Source organism: Tasmannia lanceolata, unplaced genomic scaffold (genome assembly GCF_043159265.1).
Source record: "Tasmannia lanceolata isolate RefF3 unplaced genomic scaffold, GAP_Taslan_0.1 ptg000015l, whole genome shotgun sequence".
NCBI classification, from domain to species: Eukaryota; Viridiplantae; Streptophyta; class Magnoliopsida; order Canellales; family Winteraceae; genus Tasmannia; species Tasmannia lanceolata.
Window position 1 is genome coordinate 24302075 of NW_027518692.1, and position 16566 is coordinate 24318640.

A 16566-nucleotide genomic window follows, 5' to 3' on the forward strand; every position below is an offset into this window, starting at 1 on the left:
ATATATCATTTCCCAATTCTAATAAGGTAAGTGATATATCCGCCCCTTTTGATTACTTGGAGCAGTAGTGCATCAATGAGTACAGAAGGGCTGATGTACTTTCCCTTACAAGGATTCAATGGGGCTGATTGCCACATACACTGCTGATGGGTGTCCCAAGGATTCAATGGGGCTGATTGCCACATACACTGCTGATGGGTGTCCCAAGTAATCAAAAGGGGCGGATATATCACTTCCCCTTTCAAAATAGAGGTAAAATATATATATTACGTTACACATGTTTGGACTTTCACTTTTAGAAGACTGAAGTGGGCATCATTTCCAGTAAAATATAATGATGAATTAGAGTGCAAAATAACCCCATAACATGGGTTTGCTGCACAATATATCATTTTTTTTTTTTTTTTGATGACGTAGGATGTCTCCACCCCCTTCGAGAGTAGGACTAGTCCCTACGGATACACGCAACGACCCACTCACCACGTGTACCAGGTAAGTCGGGGGCGAGATTCGAACACTCGTGTTGGGAGCAAACCCGTGACTTTATGCCGAAAAGCCAATGCCTCGGTGCATTTCCTCTCTTGTTCTGATAATGGTACTACTTTCTTCATTTTATACTTTCCTAATTATTTTTTTTGGTATGAAGACCTGCAATTCGTGCAGTAAGTTGAGTTAGGAAATGATCCCATTACACGCATTCGCCTATGTATCCTCATGAGGTGCAATGAGTGGCCCACTCACATGACAAGATGCATAGAATTTCTCTACAGAACATACATCTAAAAGAGGTCACAACGAATAGCTAAATTGTTTCTCTATTAGAGAGAGAAGAAACCCATGTGACTAGAAATACTTATACCCTGCGAGTACTGAAAATTTTAACATTTCGTTGAGAATTTATAATATTATAAAGGGTTCTGTTAATGGAATGAGAAACAGCATTCCAGCTAAAATCCTCTCTGTTCCCTCTGTCAAATCAAATTCCCAACATCAATTCAACTCAGCTGTACAACAACCACATACATACAAAACCAAAAGTCTAAACAGATTATAACTAACTATCAAGCAAGAAACCAGTATGGGAATGTCAAAAGAATGAACAATTAGATTATCTCTCCATTATTTTGTAAGGTAAATACATATAAATCAATAAAAATTTTCCAAAACTATATTTCATAGTTAAAATGATGCCGGAGTTTTCATAGACAACACCCAGTCAGTATCATGGGCTTCCACTGAAACCTTCACTCTGTTTCTTCGTCTTTCCCATCTCCATTTCACGAGTATGTTGTCCCTCGCTGCTTGATGCCGAGGGGTTGAGCCCATACTCGCTGGTGCGTCCGCTGTATTCACTGCTCCCATATTCCTGGCTCCCTAATGCCATTTTCCTGAATTTCTTCATGTCATCATTGTACTGGCTCGAGTCGTAGTCTGAGCTTCCGTAAAGCCTGCTGTGTCCGGGTGTAACGCCTTCGTTCAGATTATCAAGAGATATGTTCCCTTCCAAGGCTCGAACTGTCTGCTCGGTTTCGAGTTACAGTGGGATGACAAAATGAGGTTGTGTAAATATAAACAAGAGAGAGAGAGGATAAAGAATTTGAGAAAGTCAACTCAACATGATAGAGATCAAAGGTCAAATTAAAGGGACTTTTTATTTCTTTAAAAACTGAAAAAATTAAGATCAAAGACTAGACATATTTAAAAATCATATATTTTGAAGTCAAAGAACTTGATTGAGAAAATCAAACCAAAATTTTCAAGCCCATCAAAAGGCAGAGATGGTGTTTTGGTTGGTTCTCGTCTTTGTTTATGTCAGCTAAAGAAAAAGAATGAGCTCCCTAAAATCATGCAACGGATCAAAAGAAAGGAAAAAACTTGGAAGTCCGCATTTCCCTAGTCGCTCGGAGATGTATTACAATTATGAACACAAAATTCCTCCATAGGCTCTATTTCTTTCGACGTAAACTAGCTGTGAAACAAATTTTACACCCATTTTAAGTGGAAATATAGGCATAAAATTTGTTTTATGGCCATTTTACATCAAAACAAACAGAACCCTAGTAAAAAGTTAGATCTGATAAAATAACTCTAAACAATACCTGACTCATCCGTGGTCGACGCCGTGCAGAATGGCGAACACAAGCAGCAGCACATGCAACCATACGTGCCATCTCATTGGCATTGTAGTTCTTCTCCAACCGCGGATCAATAATTGCATCATAGTTGCTGTCTTCCAGTGCTCGTGTAAGTAAAGGCCTTGCCTGCAATGTGAAACAACTAAATCTTTAGATTTCTCATTACATTCCTCGATTACAAGCATCAAGCAAAAGAGACCAATGTCGCTCCAAAAAGTTGGAATCAAGCTATTTTATTATAGGTAGCATCTAGGGAGATCCGAATGTGGGGACAGAGCCGTATGTACAAGATTTGTGTAACTATGCAATCAAAATTTGCAGGGGAAGAGAACCCAAAGGCGTGAGATACGAACCCAATCCACCAAGCTATCATCCATGAAAGAATTATTTGTATCAACCGGTCGGCGTCCAGTAATGAGCTCAAGAAGCATGACGCCGAAGGAGAAAACATCCGATTTGTCTGTGAGTTTGCCACTAGATGCATATTCTGGAGCCAGATATCTGTTGAGTTGTGAGCATGTCAGTATGTAAAAACATTAGATGGAAGCTATGGATCTATGTTACTTGGACATTTTGTACCCATGTCTGGTTTTCAATAACCCTAGGAAAGCTTTTAGACTTTTAACACTTCCATAAATGGACAGTTTCTGTAACCTAATCCATTAATTAGAAACAAAAGCAGCTTCGTCTGCCAGCTCGACCCCAGAGATTAACCAGTTCTATCGAACCAGAGTTGCTAGAGTCAAAAGCAAATGCAAGCAATGCAAGAACTAGAAATGACAACTATTTGAAAATAAGAAAATGAGGGAAGAAAAAAGCATTTAGCGATGAGGAAAGCAAAAGAGGAAGTGGGTAGAAAGCAGCATGGAAAGTCAACAGGAAGCATATAGGAAATTTCATTAGAAGTGCACAAGGTGTGTATATGAAGAGATAGGGTTTACAGTGGTAGTATATGGTGGTAGTATACAGAGAAAGAGTGTGAATATAGGTTAGGGTTGTAAGTAAGTTACGGAGGACTTCACGTTTAATTAATTTTTACACTCTAGGGATTTATAGGGTTGTGCATAGTCTTGTACTCTTGAAGTGATACAATACCCTGACGGACAAGTGGCATTGATATATTAGGGTTACGGACTAGTGGCATTGATATATAATCAACATATTAGTGTTACGGGTAGCAAGGGAATAGGGTTTTCTTTGAGTTTTCTTGACCAAGGAGAGTTTGTAACCCTAACCGAAATAGTGAAGCTCTTCTCCCGTGGACATAGGCACAGTGCCGAACCAAGTAAATCTTATGTTCTTGTTTTGTGCAACTGTGTTTCTTGCATCTCTTCTTGATGTTTTGCTGCACCTTACACTTGATCCTTATTTGAGAAGGTGTTTTTCGGTTTTCAAAATATCGTCTTACAATTTAGACTTTTTTGTCATTTAGGTTTAATATTAAACTTTAGGGGTTTTCGCAAAAGAAGTATTCTACTTTAGCATATTTGCAAAAGAAGTCTTCTAATTTAACAATTTGTAGAAAGCGTCACAAGATTTGGTTGAATTTTGAAAATCCAGGCATGGCGGTAGTTTAATGACGGAAAGCTAATGGCATGTGATTTTGACTCATAAAAAGACAAGAATCCTCACAAGTGTAAGATGACAAAAAATACTTCGATTTTAAAGTTAGTAATATTTAATTAGGTTTACGAAGAAAGAAAAGGCCACGTCTCCTTCATCACGCTTGTCTGCAACTCCAAAACCTCGGAAGCGAGGATCCTATGAAGCACGGATATGGGTACGGGGTGCAGGTACGACACGATACAGGCACGTGGATGTGATTTTAAAAAAATAGGATACGGGTACGTTGGGGGTACGCCGAATATAATATATTTTTATATTTTATTATATATTAATAATAATTAAAAAATCAACGGCCACGTTCTTTTGGGATTGTCCCAACTCCCAATCGAACACGAGCCCCAAACAGATTATTGGACTCAAAATTAAACATAATTTTGACTCCAATAATCAATTTTGGGCTCTCAATCGGTTGTCGGTGTCACAATCTCAAATGAACAGGGCCTAAATGTAATTTTGAGCCCAAATGTGAGCCCGAAACAGTTTTGAATTGTTTGCTATTTGGGTGCGTACCAGGGAGTACCCGAGCGCACCTGCACCCATTAAGCACCCGATACGGGTGCGTGGACCTCCGAAGAGTACCAGTGCTTCCTTGGCAGGATCATCATTTTAATGTCATAATATGTAACCAATTCATCATCCCAAATGCCTAGATATCTGTATAGCACCCAAAACCCTATGGGTGCATTTGGATTACTAGAATTAGGAATATGTACGGACATCAAATTCCAACCCTATTCCCATTCCTCTGGTAAAGGAAATGTTGATACTGATTTTGGTGGTCGGGGCGGGGGTGTCAATTTTGTTAGAGAGAGAGAGAGAGAGAGAGAGAGAGAGAGATTTTCTCTGTGAGAGAGAGAGGGAGAGGGATTGATTGATTGATTTTAGGTAGGGAGGGACGCAGAGAGACAGGAAAGATTTTAGGGACAGATAGAGACATTGATTTTAGGCAGGTAGGGAAGGCGGGACATAGAGGGGAGTGATTTTATGGGAGAGAGAGAGAGAGAGAGAGAGAGAGAGAGAGAGAGAGAGATTTTAGGCAGGGAGGGCCGTAGAGGGAGAGACAAATTTTAGGGTGGGGGAATCGAGAATACCACCTCTTTGGGTGGTAACGAAATCCCCCTTTTCCGCCCTTTTTCCGACTCGTGTATTCCATTACGCTGAAAAATGAGATCCAAACGGCTGAATTAATAGAAACAGAATAAAACACCAATTCATATTCCCAATTCCAGTGAACCAAACACGCCCTACATTCAATCCCAAACCCATGACATAAAACCCAAAAAAAAAAATTGCCTTCATCTCGTTTTTAGGGCTTCAAAGTTAACTAGTTCTTCTCCATACCATAGAATTGGTTCTTCAAGAGTCTCGTAAATTCACTCAAATGAAGTTCTTTTATTGTGCCTTTCTTTGTTTCCTTTTTTTTTTCTTTTGAAGAAATCGAATTTCTCTTCAACGTTCTTTCTTTCAAAAGAGATCTAGTTCTTTTAGGTAAAGCTTCTCAAAATCAATTTTTTCTCTCAGAACTTGATTCATCTGGAGCCTGTCAGGTTTAAAATAAAATTTCCGCTCCTAGGTCTTCTTTTCTTGTAAGGACTTTGATTTTTCTCAAGGCTTTCAAGCTTCTTAAAATCAAATTTCTACTATTTTTCTCCAAAACCTACTGAGGGCGAGCCTTGGCGCAACCGTAAGGTTGCTCCATTGAGACTTGGTGGTCACGAGTTTGAGTCACGAAAACAGCCTCTGCAAAGCAGGGGTAAGGCTGCGTACATCTAGCCCTCCCCAGATCCCGCAATGGCGGTCTCGTGCACTGGGCCGCCCTTTTATAGACAGTTATTCTTGAAAATGAAGGAACCCATCTCTGGATGCCTCATTTACTTCCTACATGGACAGTGGCAAAGAAACCTTCATATTAAAACTCAGAGAGTTAACTCAGAACTCACCCTATGCACTAATTCAATAACATTCCCCATTTCAATTGCTATCAGCTGAAAAGTACACAAAGAAAGAATGACTTTCCTTCGATAAAAATGAAGATTAAATCATTGATTTCTTCAATTAGGCGAAGGCCGTTAGGTCAAGATTATTCGTTCATCAGTAGGTTTTGGAGTTGCAGACAAGCGGGAGAAAAGAGACAATCTTTTTTTCTAAAAATAAATAACTAATCAGAACTTAAGGACAAAAAGGCTTTCGTGTTGGTTATATTTAATACAAGATAAAATTTAATTTGATATGTTAAAAAGAGGTTTAAGTCCCTGTTACCACATGAGTCAATTTGTAAAATCGAACCAAATGTGATTACTCATTTTACAAATGTCAAACTAGAAGACATTTTTGCAAATATACCAAAGTAGAAGACTGCTTTAGCAAAAACTTTATTCCAGAATTATCTTTCGGAGTTAGGATATGTTTTTGAATTTTTTTTACATAATTTCTACTTCAAAGTCAATACAAGTTTTTTAAGTTTGAAATGCATTCTTTTATATAGGTGTATTTCAAGTTTTAAGAACACTACATTTGCATTACCAGAAGGAAAAAAACACTCCTCTAAGGAAAAAAACACACCTAAATAGGAAGATAACTCTTAATTAGAGGATGCAAGAGCGATGTGGTCCTCTACATTTTAGAAGTGAGCAGGATTTAGCTTCAGAAGCTAGTTGGGTAACTATGTAACAAATCTTGCTCAGTCACCAATGCAACAATTGAATGAAAGAAAAAAAAGAAACACACCCTCTTCATCTGTTTTCAGTCCAAACCAGCTATGCACCAATGAGATTGACCCTCTCAGCTTGAAACACATGCAAATACTCTAGAATAGACAGCATAAGAAAGCAACACCATTCATGAAAAGAGAAGAGGGATGTAACTTACCCAAAGGTACCCATTACCCGGGTGGAGACGTGAGTGTCATTATCTGAAGTAAGCTTTGCAAGTCCAAAATCTGCAACCTGCATACGAATTCCAGTTGATGTATTCAGTTAATAAAGTAACATCAAACCCACCCTTCTTTGACATTGAATCATTAAAATAAGACATGCTTTTGAGTCATGATTGAAATGTGCCATATATTACGAAAATACTTAAAAAATCCACTTCCAAACTATCATTACATACAAGCAGCCAAAGATTTGAGTCCTACCATTGCTTCGAACTTAAAATCGAGAAGAATATTGGATGCCTTAATATCTCGATGAATAATTTTGGGATGACCTGCATATTAAAATTGCAAAAGAATAAGCCTCTATGCATCACACCTTTTATCAGAAACAGTACACCAAGAGTTTACAAATAGAAGAAACTAAATAAGAGGGAAACTCACAGTCCTCGTGCAGATATGCAAGTCCTTTTGCAGAACCCAAAGCAATTCTTAGCCGGGTAGGCCAATCCATGGTTGGTCGCCCCTTCCCTGCAAGAACCAAAGGTTGGACCCAGAAGCCCAGTATCAAGTTAGAAATGCCTAATTACTTTCCTTCGAACAGGCCTTAGTCATCAGATGCAACAGGCAGTGAGGCAAGGATATTAACATAAAGTAAAAAATAAGCTATTTAAGAAAGCATCTATAGAAGCCTAGTAGAAAAGCCATGCAACTGTAGACAAAGCAGCACTTCAACTACAACCCTGGAATGCCAAACATGCCAACCACCGTAAACGACCAATTACTCATAATTGGTGTACCATGTACACATAATTCTACCAGATTTCTTGAAAATATGTAAAATATATACACGGGAAATTAAAAAAAATCGAGCTTTCAATAGCATTTTAGTTCCCTCTAGTAAGATATAAAAACAAATTTAAAGATATATTCATAACCAATAAATATGCAAAACAAATTTTTTTTTTAAAGATTATACAAATTCAGTCGTTAAGATTATACACAGTTAGAAAATTTGGATTAATAAATTGGGAAGAAACTACAAATTGAATACGGAATGGATCACCTTAAAGGTGATCTTGATTAAACAACAACAGAAATAGTTAGTGGTAGGAATAATAAGAGATCCTGAAGTGGAATAGGAATGACGCCTTAGAAAATTCTGGCAACTAAGATCCAAATTTAGGCAAGCTTGAATCAAAAGCAACAGAAATAGTTAGAGGTAGGAAGTAGGAACCATAAGAGATCTTGTAATGTTCCCTTTTAGGAACATTGATCAAGTGTTGTGGACAAGATGTAGATGCAAGGATTGGGCCGTGTTGGGCGCCTTTTTCTGTGGTTGGGCAACGTCTGTGAGGTTGAATCGTGTGAAGGTGGGGCCATTGGAGTGGGAGTCCCTCTATAGGGTACGGGCCAAGTGGCCATCTAGCGTCCAAATGGGCCATGAGATGGCATCTACTAGGACTATCCTGGGATATAAATGATGAGAACACCCTCTCCTTCTGGTGTATGCAAATTGTGAAGGCCATTCTCTTGGGGTTGATTCTTCCTCGGTGATAAAATGATATGGGCAGCCCTTTTGTGTGTGTGTGTGTGTGTGTGTATTGTCGCGTAAATGAAATTCTCTTTTGGTTTACAAGGGTGCTGGATTGATATTGGCACCCAAATGGATTTGTGTGGGCACCATTGCAAGTTATCATCAAGAAGTGGACGATCATCAAAGGCCCTTTTGGCTATTCTCATCAAGGTTCCAAAATGATATGCATGGGTTTGGGTATTGGAAGTTCTTATAAGCTACTATTTCAAGGGGTTATGATGTTTTTGTATGCCATCTATATGCTCTGTAGTTCGTGTGACTCTTGGCTAGTGTAGCCAACCAAGGTAGGCTGGTGAAGCCAGCCGAGGTATCTCCTATTTGGATGCAGTGAGCATCTCTCTTCATCAACAGATTTCTTCAAGTCAGTGAGCCACTTGGATATTCCAAAACCATTTCTTTCACCCCGATGTGAACAGTCCTCTCCTGTGTATTTTTTTGTGAAGCTTACATGAACCTCCGTAGCTACTTTCTATGATGAAGTTCAATTAAATCCCATGGTATTTTGCAATGATTTTTCAAATTTCAGCAAATGTGTGGATTGGTGTTCGTGAAATTAATAGTACCTGTCGTGTGATAAACATAGAAGAATTAGAAGTTTAGGTCGCTTACAGATCTTGAGGTGGAGTAGGAGTGACACCTTAGATGATTCTGGCAACTAAATCCAACCAAAATTTGCCACAAACTCACAAAAGGGAGAAATTGGCGATTCATAAAAATGAAGTTTTTGGATATTAAATTTTAACAGATTAAATTGTAGACCTTTGGGCAATCGATTGATGAAATAAAGTCTTACCATGCAAATGGAACTCCAGTGTGTTGTTAGGAACAAACTCATAAACAAGCATCCTCTGCCCCCCAGAAATGCAGTATCCAACCAGTGAAACTAGATGTTTGTGATGTACACGGCTAATAATTTCAACCTCAGCCTGGAACTCACGTTCCCCTTGTCCGCTGCCAGATTTCAGACTCTTGACAGCCACTTCCTTCCCATTCTTGAGGATTCCTTTGTGAACGTATCCAAAACCGCCTTGTCCGAGGAGGTTGGCATCTGAGAAACCATTTGTCGCCATCGCTAGTTCTTCAAAAGTGAAGGCACTCTTTGAAAAACCAAGAACGACACCAGGTGATAGTGGAGGAAGTGGGTTCTCAGATCCTGAACCAGACCCTCCACTGCTGCTGATGACTGGCGGTGTAGGCAGAGATGGATGTGATGTAGGGCCTTGAGCTGGTGAATGTGGCAGACGAGATGGAAATGCTGGTGGAGGAAAAGGCTGTGGTGGGATTTTGACAAATTGATCTGATGGTGGTGGAGCATTGTGTTGCCAATTCTGGGGACGTCCACCATAACGGTCATCTGGAGTCATCAAAAACAGCAAAAGTGAATGGCTGAATTTCAATAATGAGAAAAAAATCCAGGTTTGCTACAATGAATAAAAGACTAGCAAATAATGTGTACTGATAAATCACTTCTTTAATTTTTGCCTCCCACTTATTCCTTCTAAAAATAATACAAACATGAGTATTTATAATAGATAAAACTAAGCTGTCTATGTTGAATACTCCAACCACCAGACATACTTCAGTTTGCATGTTGCATGCGCATGATGATCAGAACCAATAAATAGGTGGGGGATACTTTCAAAAAAATAAAAAAAATAATAATAATAATAAAGAGGTGAGGGCAAACCAAACGGGGATTGACAATACAGCAAAACACTCATTGATCAGATGATCCTCTATGTTAGATTAATGGAATTTTGCCTGTAAAATGCAAACTTTTGGTCATTTTCATTTAGATTCTGTGTTTCCTGGTAACCAATTGAATCCTCCGATTGGTGATATAACCCATCTGCAATGGGGTCCGTATCTTAAACAGTTCCATCCACTATACCTGCGCACTGGAAATTTGAGACCTACATTGTAGATGGTTTGGTGGGATTTCTTTTCTTGAACAACAAAATATTGCCTACCAACAGAAGGAGGAGTAATTTTCCAATATTATACTCCCAAAATTGAAGATTTTCAAATCCTAAAACAACTCCATTGTTTAGTCATTGTGGACATATCAATAATTCAGCAGACATAGATCTCCAAACACAATAAATTCAAAATGCATGCCTTTTAATGACAAACTATGAAACATCTTTCTCTCTTTCTAAGGAACCCATTTTCCAAACCCTAAAACTTCTGTCAACCCATATCTGCTGAAATTTCTCTCTTTCTAAGGAACACATTTTCCAAACCCTAAAAATTCTGTGAACCCATATCTATAATTCAGCAGACAGAGATCTCCAAACACAATAAATTTCAAATGCATGTCTTCAAATGACAAACTAGGAAACATTTTCCGGGCTTTTTAAACCCTACATTTTCCAAACCCTAACAAAATCCATTTTTCACATAATCACCTATTCACAACCAGATCTCTTTTCCATCTCCATCTGTTCTGATGTAGAATCAGCTCCAAAGGTGAAATGATCCAAATTCATAGCTTTCCCACCAAACAAAGAAGAAAAAAAAGAACTTAAATGAAAGTTGCAAGGCAAGAAACAAAGAAATACCATGAACGGCAATACAAGCAAAGAAATGCAGGCAAAATAAAATAAAATATAAATCAAAACAAACCTTTCCGTGGTGGTGGTGGTGGCGGTGGTCCATAATCCAATGGAACGCGATTCCTTCGCCTTTTCTTCCTACAGCATATGAAAAGTATACACAAGAACGCCAGAGCAATAACACCGCCAGCAGAAATTCCGATGATTAGACCAGGTGATATGGAGCTCGATGACGAAGGAGATCCACCGGAAGTGGGCGGTGATGGCGTGGATGAAGTCCCCGGTGGTGGTGGAGAAGATCTCGACACCGGTGGAGGCGGAGAAGATGATGTCACCAACGGAGGAGATCTCGTCGCCGGAGGAGGTGGTGAAGATCCGGTTACCGCCGGAGGTGGTGGAGATGCAGCCGGAGTTACTGCCGGAGTCGGTGGCGGAGGAGATGAGGCCGGAGTTACTGCCGGAGTAGGTGGCGGAGGAGATGAGGCCGGAGTTACTGCCGGAGTAGGTGGCGGAGGAGATGAGGCCGGAGTTACGGCCGGAGTCGGTGGCGGAGGAGAGGCGGCCGGAGGAGGAGGAGAGTCGGCCGGAGGAGGAGGAGAGGCGGCCGGAGGGGGAGGAGAGGCGGCCGGAGTCGGTTGCGTAGCATTAGACGGTGGAGGAGGTGAAGGAGTCACCGTTGGCGAGGGAGGAGAGGACGCTGGAGAAGCTCCCGGTGGAGGCGTCGACATTGCCGGAATCTGATCGGAAACCTAGATTTTGCCGGAATCCGATCGAGTCAGTTCAATCTACTCCTTCGCCGGAAACCTAGATTTTGCCGGATCCGATCGATTCAGTTAAAAGTACTAGTTCAGAAACATAGATTTTGCTAGAATCCGATCGGAATCCATTTGCGTCAGAAATCCGGCGAACACAACGGTTATTTCGCCGGGAAAATATCGGTTTTTGGAACGCCGGTAATAAGCCTCGCTCTCAAAGATTTTTTCTTCTTTTCGTCGTTTTGTATTTATCTTCTCCTTCAAAATTCTAAGCCTTAAAAATTGAAAGTAAAGTCTGTTTTGTCAGCAGACTCAGCTCTGGTCCTATAACTTTTCCCAGCCGTCCGATCTGGCGCCTCTGGCGGCTTCGCATACTGATCTCGAAACCCTTTTGGAAACGCGTTTAGGATATTTACCAGCTCTGGGCCCACATGATTGTTCTCCACAGTTATTGCGCATTTAGCGGGTAGAATTCTTTACTTTCCCTATAATGACTTCCACTCATATGGTCGCGACTCTGTTTTGATAATGGAACTCACCTTGTTCTAGAAGTGTAATACAGTAATAGCCTTCTGACAGCTGGTTAAAAGTTAAAACATGTAAAACAAGGTAAGTTCGTCCCATTAGAGAAACATACACTCACGTGGATACCGAGACTTTTTTACCTAAGATTTTAGTCAGGTAAGCTAGGAATGCGTGAAAATATCCTTCATATTTTGTTCATTTATGTCTATTTATCAGGAATATTTTTGTAATATTTAAAAACACTACTCAAAATCTTCCAACAACATTCATTTTCCCCTGCTTTTGGTTTTGTTGGGAAAGTTGCCTTATTTTCCACCCTTGCTTGGGGTGGGAACTGTAGGAAAAGTAGGAAAGGTGTTAATTTTGGGGTTTTTGTAAAACCTATAAATAAGAGCACCTGATTCTTTTTGGGTTACGGCTGTGAAAAGAGATAGAGGCATTTTCTCTTGTGGGCAGCGGCAAGAATGAAGAGAGAAAGAAAGAGAAGGGAAAAGAGATATAGAGAAAGAAGCGAGTATTCATCATGGGAAAGTATTGCAGGTTTGTGGGCTTGTGATTAATCAATTGTAATCCTTGTATTTTGTTTTTCTCACAGTGGAACATCGTGTTTCTTGCCCGTGGAATAGGCTTGGCCAGACCAAGTAAAAATCTTGGTGTTCAATCTTGTGGCTCAATTTATTACTTTTATTTTTCAGTTTAATTTGTACACGATCGGATTGATTTGCCCCGCGGATTTTCTTAACAAGTGGTATCAAAGCTGTGGTTCGAGCAAATCTTCGAGGCCGGGAGGAGTGATTGTGGGTGTTGTGGTTGGATCGTGGTTAGAGCAATCATTGGTAGTAGAAAGATTGAGCGCTGCATCAGGAAGTGTGGAGTAATTTGAGATGCAGAAAGAGTATGGCAGATGAAGGTGAAGGACATCCTAGTTTAACAGGGATTGGTCCGAAATTTAAGGAATATCACCTAAAAATTTAGATTTTATTCATTATATAATATTTTTTGAAATTTCAGCAGAAATTACTAAAATTTCGGCCAAAACTTATGTAATTTCGGCCGAAATTTTGTACGAGAGAAAATCTTACTTTTTTAATTTCGTTAGATTTTGTTCGAAAATTAAAAATTCATCCGAAATTGATATCTTCGTATCGGAGAATGAACAAATTCGACTCCGCATTGTTCACAAAATCTCGGGTCTTCTTTTTTATCTCGGATCACTTGATAATTTCCACACCCACATAATTTAAAGAACCTAAAGGAGCATGAATCATATATTCTGCCCAACGTCGTTAACAAAACGCATTCCAGAACCGAAATTTGAAACCGTGCTTCCAAGCCGCCCTCTCCTACTTTTTCTCAAGGCCTTTGTTAACATTCACTCAGATATGAGTGCTGATATCAAAACAACTGGTTGCAGATATAATCTGACAAAAAACCTGAGGACTTACATAGGAATTAGGATGTAGCGAGTCAGCCGCTCTCCGCACATCACGGTAAAGCAATAATGCTCCTACCATTTGTGAGAATTTTACGGAGGCGCATTTTCGGTGGTTTTACATGGGGTATGCCATAAAATTCTCTCACTATTGGCTACTAGTAAAAACGCACGTGAACAAAGGATTATCATCTGTAAATTCTGTAAACCAAAAACATATTTCTTACTCCCTATGGAAAAAAAATAGTACTGTATAACTTACACCATAGGATAATCCAAACCGTCCAATTGATGGGCCACATCGCAAATAGGGTGTTCCCAAAAAAAAAAACATTTCCATGCTATGATCCTAGCTCTGCAGTCTATAGAGAAACGGCATATTTAGGAAACATTTATTCGTTGGAGGGTTGTAATTATGCTATGGAAATGAATTTTGGCACACAACCTACTTACATTGTAGCCCATGAAATGGATGGTTTGGATCATCCTACGATGTAAGCCATACAATACTTTTTCAAAAAGAATACTTACTATCAGGACTTACACTATATAAAAACTCTCATAATCACATCATTTCCTCTAAATCATGGGGAAATGGGTCAAACGGGCCGCGTAAAAATCACCTGGAAATGGACGGTTTGGATCATCCTATGGTGTAGGCCGTAAAATATTCAGTACAATTTTTTATTTTTTACAGGTAAGTTGGGGTTTTGTGGGGACCCCTCCGGCTTATTAAAAAATACTTCACTACATGGGCTTACACCATATATATTCTAAGAAGAATTTTGTGACAAAGCCTGCAAACCAAAAACATATTTCTAAAGGCAAACAAAAAGGCATAAAAAAGGAGACAGCTGGGCTTTTTTTTTAAAACTCATTTGCAAGGGCATATGAGAAGAGGAAATGACAAAAAGAAGCATTGAAAAAGGACATACGTGGGTGTTTGACTGGAATTAAGGCGGACTCATACGACAATAGTAGGAAAGAACGTGCCGAAAAATATGGGATTCCCACTTTTAGTATAGTATGGATTTGGATGTAGGAATTTATTTTATTATAAAGGAAAAACTGCCAATGGGGAACATCAAAATACCAGAATTGCCAATGGGGGACACACTTTTGAAAAATTGTTAGAGAGGGTTGATAACCCCCTTTTTAGAGTTTGATAACCCCATCTAGAGGGCTGATAACTCCCTTTTAGAGACTTGATAGAAATGGGGTTATCAAGTCTTTAAAAGCGGGTTATCAACCCTCTCTAACAATTTTACAATAGTATGCCCCCACCCAGGTTGGCAATTCTTGTATTTTGATGTCCCCCATCGGCAATTTTTCCTTTTTAGTATTAGAGAGAGATTTTGAACAGAATATTAGGGGTGACCTTCTCTTTTTCTTTTGTTTTTCTATTTATTTATTTTTTATTTCTACAGTAGTAGTTGTTAGCGTAAGCAAACACCAAAAACCAGCTAGATATATATTTTTTTTATTTCTACAGTAGTAGTTGTTACTTGTTAGCGTAAGCAAACACAGCTAGATACCGGCTATCATCCATAAAGAAATAAACTCCCTTTCAAAGAAATCCAACTAAAGAACGACAAAAAATTAATTAAGTCAAATACTAAATTTTAATGAAGGGGGAGTATGTATCTAAGTAGACCACTAAGATTATGCTTTAAAAATTTAAAAGCATGTGAAAATAATAATAATTATCTCTGTTTCTAACCACAAACATAAAATAAGGAATTCTTTTGTCCGGGGATCTAGTGACAAATTTTCAATAATAAAAATTTTCCATTTGGATCTAGTGAAAATTTTATGGAAAAAAAAATTCTATGCAAAAAAAAATCCAAGGTCTAGCAGGCTTGCAATTTTCCTAAAAAAAAATAGATAAAATGTTTTATTTTGGGAAAACCAATTCTAGGACAATAAGTCAACCAAGCTCATTTTACATGGGAAATTTTATTCGACATTGCAAAAGCTAATGCCCTGTTCGGTTGCTCGTGGATGGGTGGGAGATTAGGAGAAGAAGAAGTCAACGGGAGATCAAAAGTAGATCAGTCAACGGGGAGATTTTAGAGAGGATGTAGGGAAGGTTGTTTGGTTGCTTAAGATTTGTGGGAGATCTCCCACACGTCTTCTCAGCTCTATCTCCCAGAGATTTTCTCCTCAAATTTCCACGTTTTGGTAAAATTTGGGGAGCGAATTTAGAGGGCCCCAGATCACCCCACCGGCTCCCGACAACCCCGGTTGTCAAAGACCCCAAAATTGCTAAAATGGCGACCAAACAACCTTATGTAAATTAGGAGAAGATCATTCCCTCATATTTTTCTCAAAAATAAGTAACCAAACAGAGCATAAGGGAAATGGTAAAAAGAAGGGGTCCATGATGTTCCTTTGTAGAAAATACTAAACTATTAGGCCCTATTTGTGTCTTACGTACACGATCAGATCCATTGATCCAAACCACAACCATAAGTCTAGCCAGATGCTTTTAAGAATCATTGATCTGATAATCCTAGGCCTTTGATCCATCAATACTTTTTTAGGGTTTTATTGATAAAAACTAAGGTGTTGATTTTTTAGTCATTTATGCCACACATGAGATGTCTATCCATGATGGACCAGGACCATTGTGGGCTGTCTTATGATGTTCTACAAGGTCGATAATCTTGATTTCACATACATGTCTCATCGTGGGACCCAAAAATTGCATGTTGCCATTGATCCCTAAAGAAATTCAAAGTGCACAAAGGTTATGTTTAATGTTCCTTCTCTCTTTAACTCGATCAAACCCACTGGATTTTTCTGATGTCAAGTGCCTTTGCCCCCCTTTAGTCATTGATACACAGGCGCTGGGTGTCCATGGTGATAAAAAGGGGCGTAAATATCAGTTCCCTAAAAGCAGTAATAACATTAGATTAGGGATAAAGTCAATCTCGTAACAAACTCCAAAGACATTATCAACGCGGCTTTGAGACTCGGCAAAGTTGTAGTCTTGGACATGTTGTATCAATGGAGAAGTTTGTTGATAATACTTCATCCTTACTGGATTGGTACAAAATCTGGTTTTGA

The 16566-nt window shown here is 39.2% G+C and overlaps 1 protein-coding gene across 1 annotated transcript; it reads right to left on the bottom strand.

Annotated features, from left to right (window-relative positions):
- Positions 1–1079: 1079 nt before the first annotated feature.
- On the bottom strand, positions 1080–11822 carry LOC143845594 (proline-rich receptor-like protein kinase PERK15). Its single transcript, XM_077353974.1, has 8 exons — positions 10856–11822; positions 9024–9584; positions 7078–7164; positions 6898–6968; positions 6630–6706; positions 2489–2636; positions 2100–2261; positions 1080–1519 (listed from the first exon to the last, which is right to left on the bottom strand). The coding sequence occupies exons 1-8, from the start codon at positions 11511–11513 to the stop codon at positions 1223–1225; spliced, it is 2061 nt and encodes a 686-aa protein (XP_077210089.1). The 5' UTR covers positions 11514–11822; the 3' UTR covers positions 1080–1222.
- Between the last annotated feature and the right edge of the window lie 4744 nt (positions 11823–16566).

Bases quoted from the DNA above. Each gene is read 5' to 3' on its own strand.
- LOC143845594 (XM_077353974.1), bottom strand. From the start codon at position 11,513: ATGTCGACGCCTCCACCGGGAGCTTCTCCAGCGTCCTCTCCTCCCTCG. The intron at 7,165-9,023 runs GTAAGACTTTAT...TGGTTCTTGCAG, and splicing joins ACTGGAGTTCCATTTGCATG to GGAAGGGGCGACCAACCATG. The intron at 6,969-7,077 runs GTGAGTTTCCCT...TTTAATATGCAG, and splicing joins TGCATATCTGCACGAGGACT to GTCATCCCAAAATTATTCAT.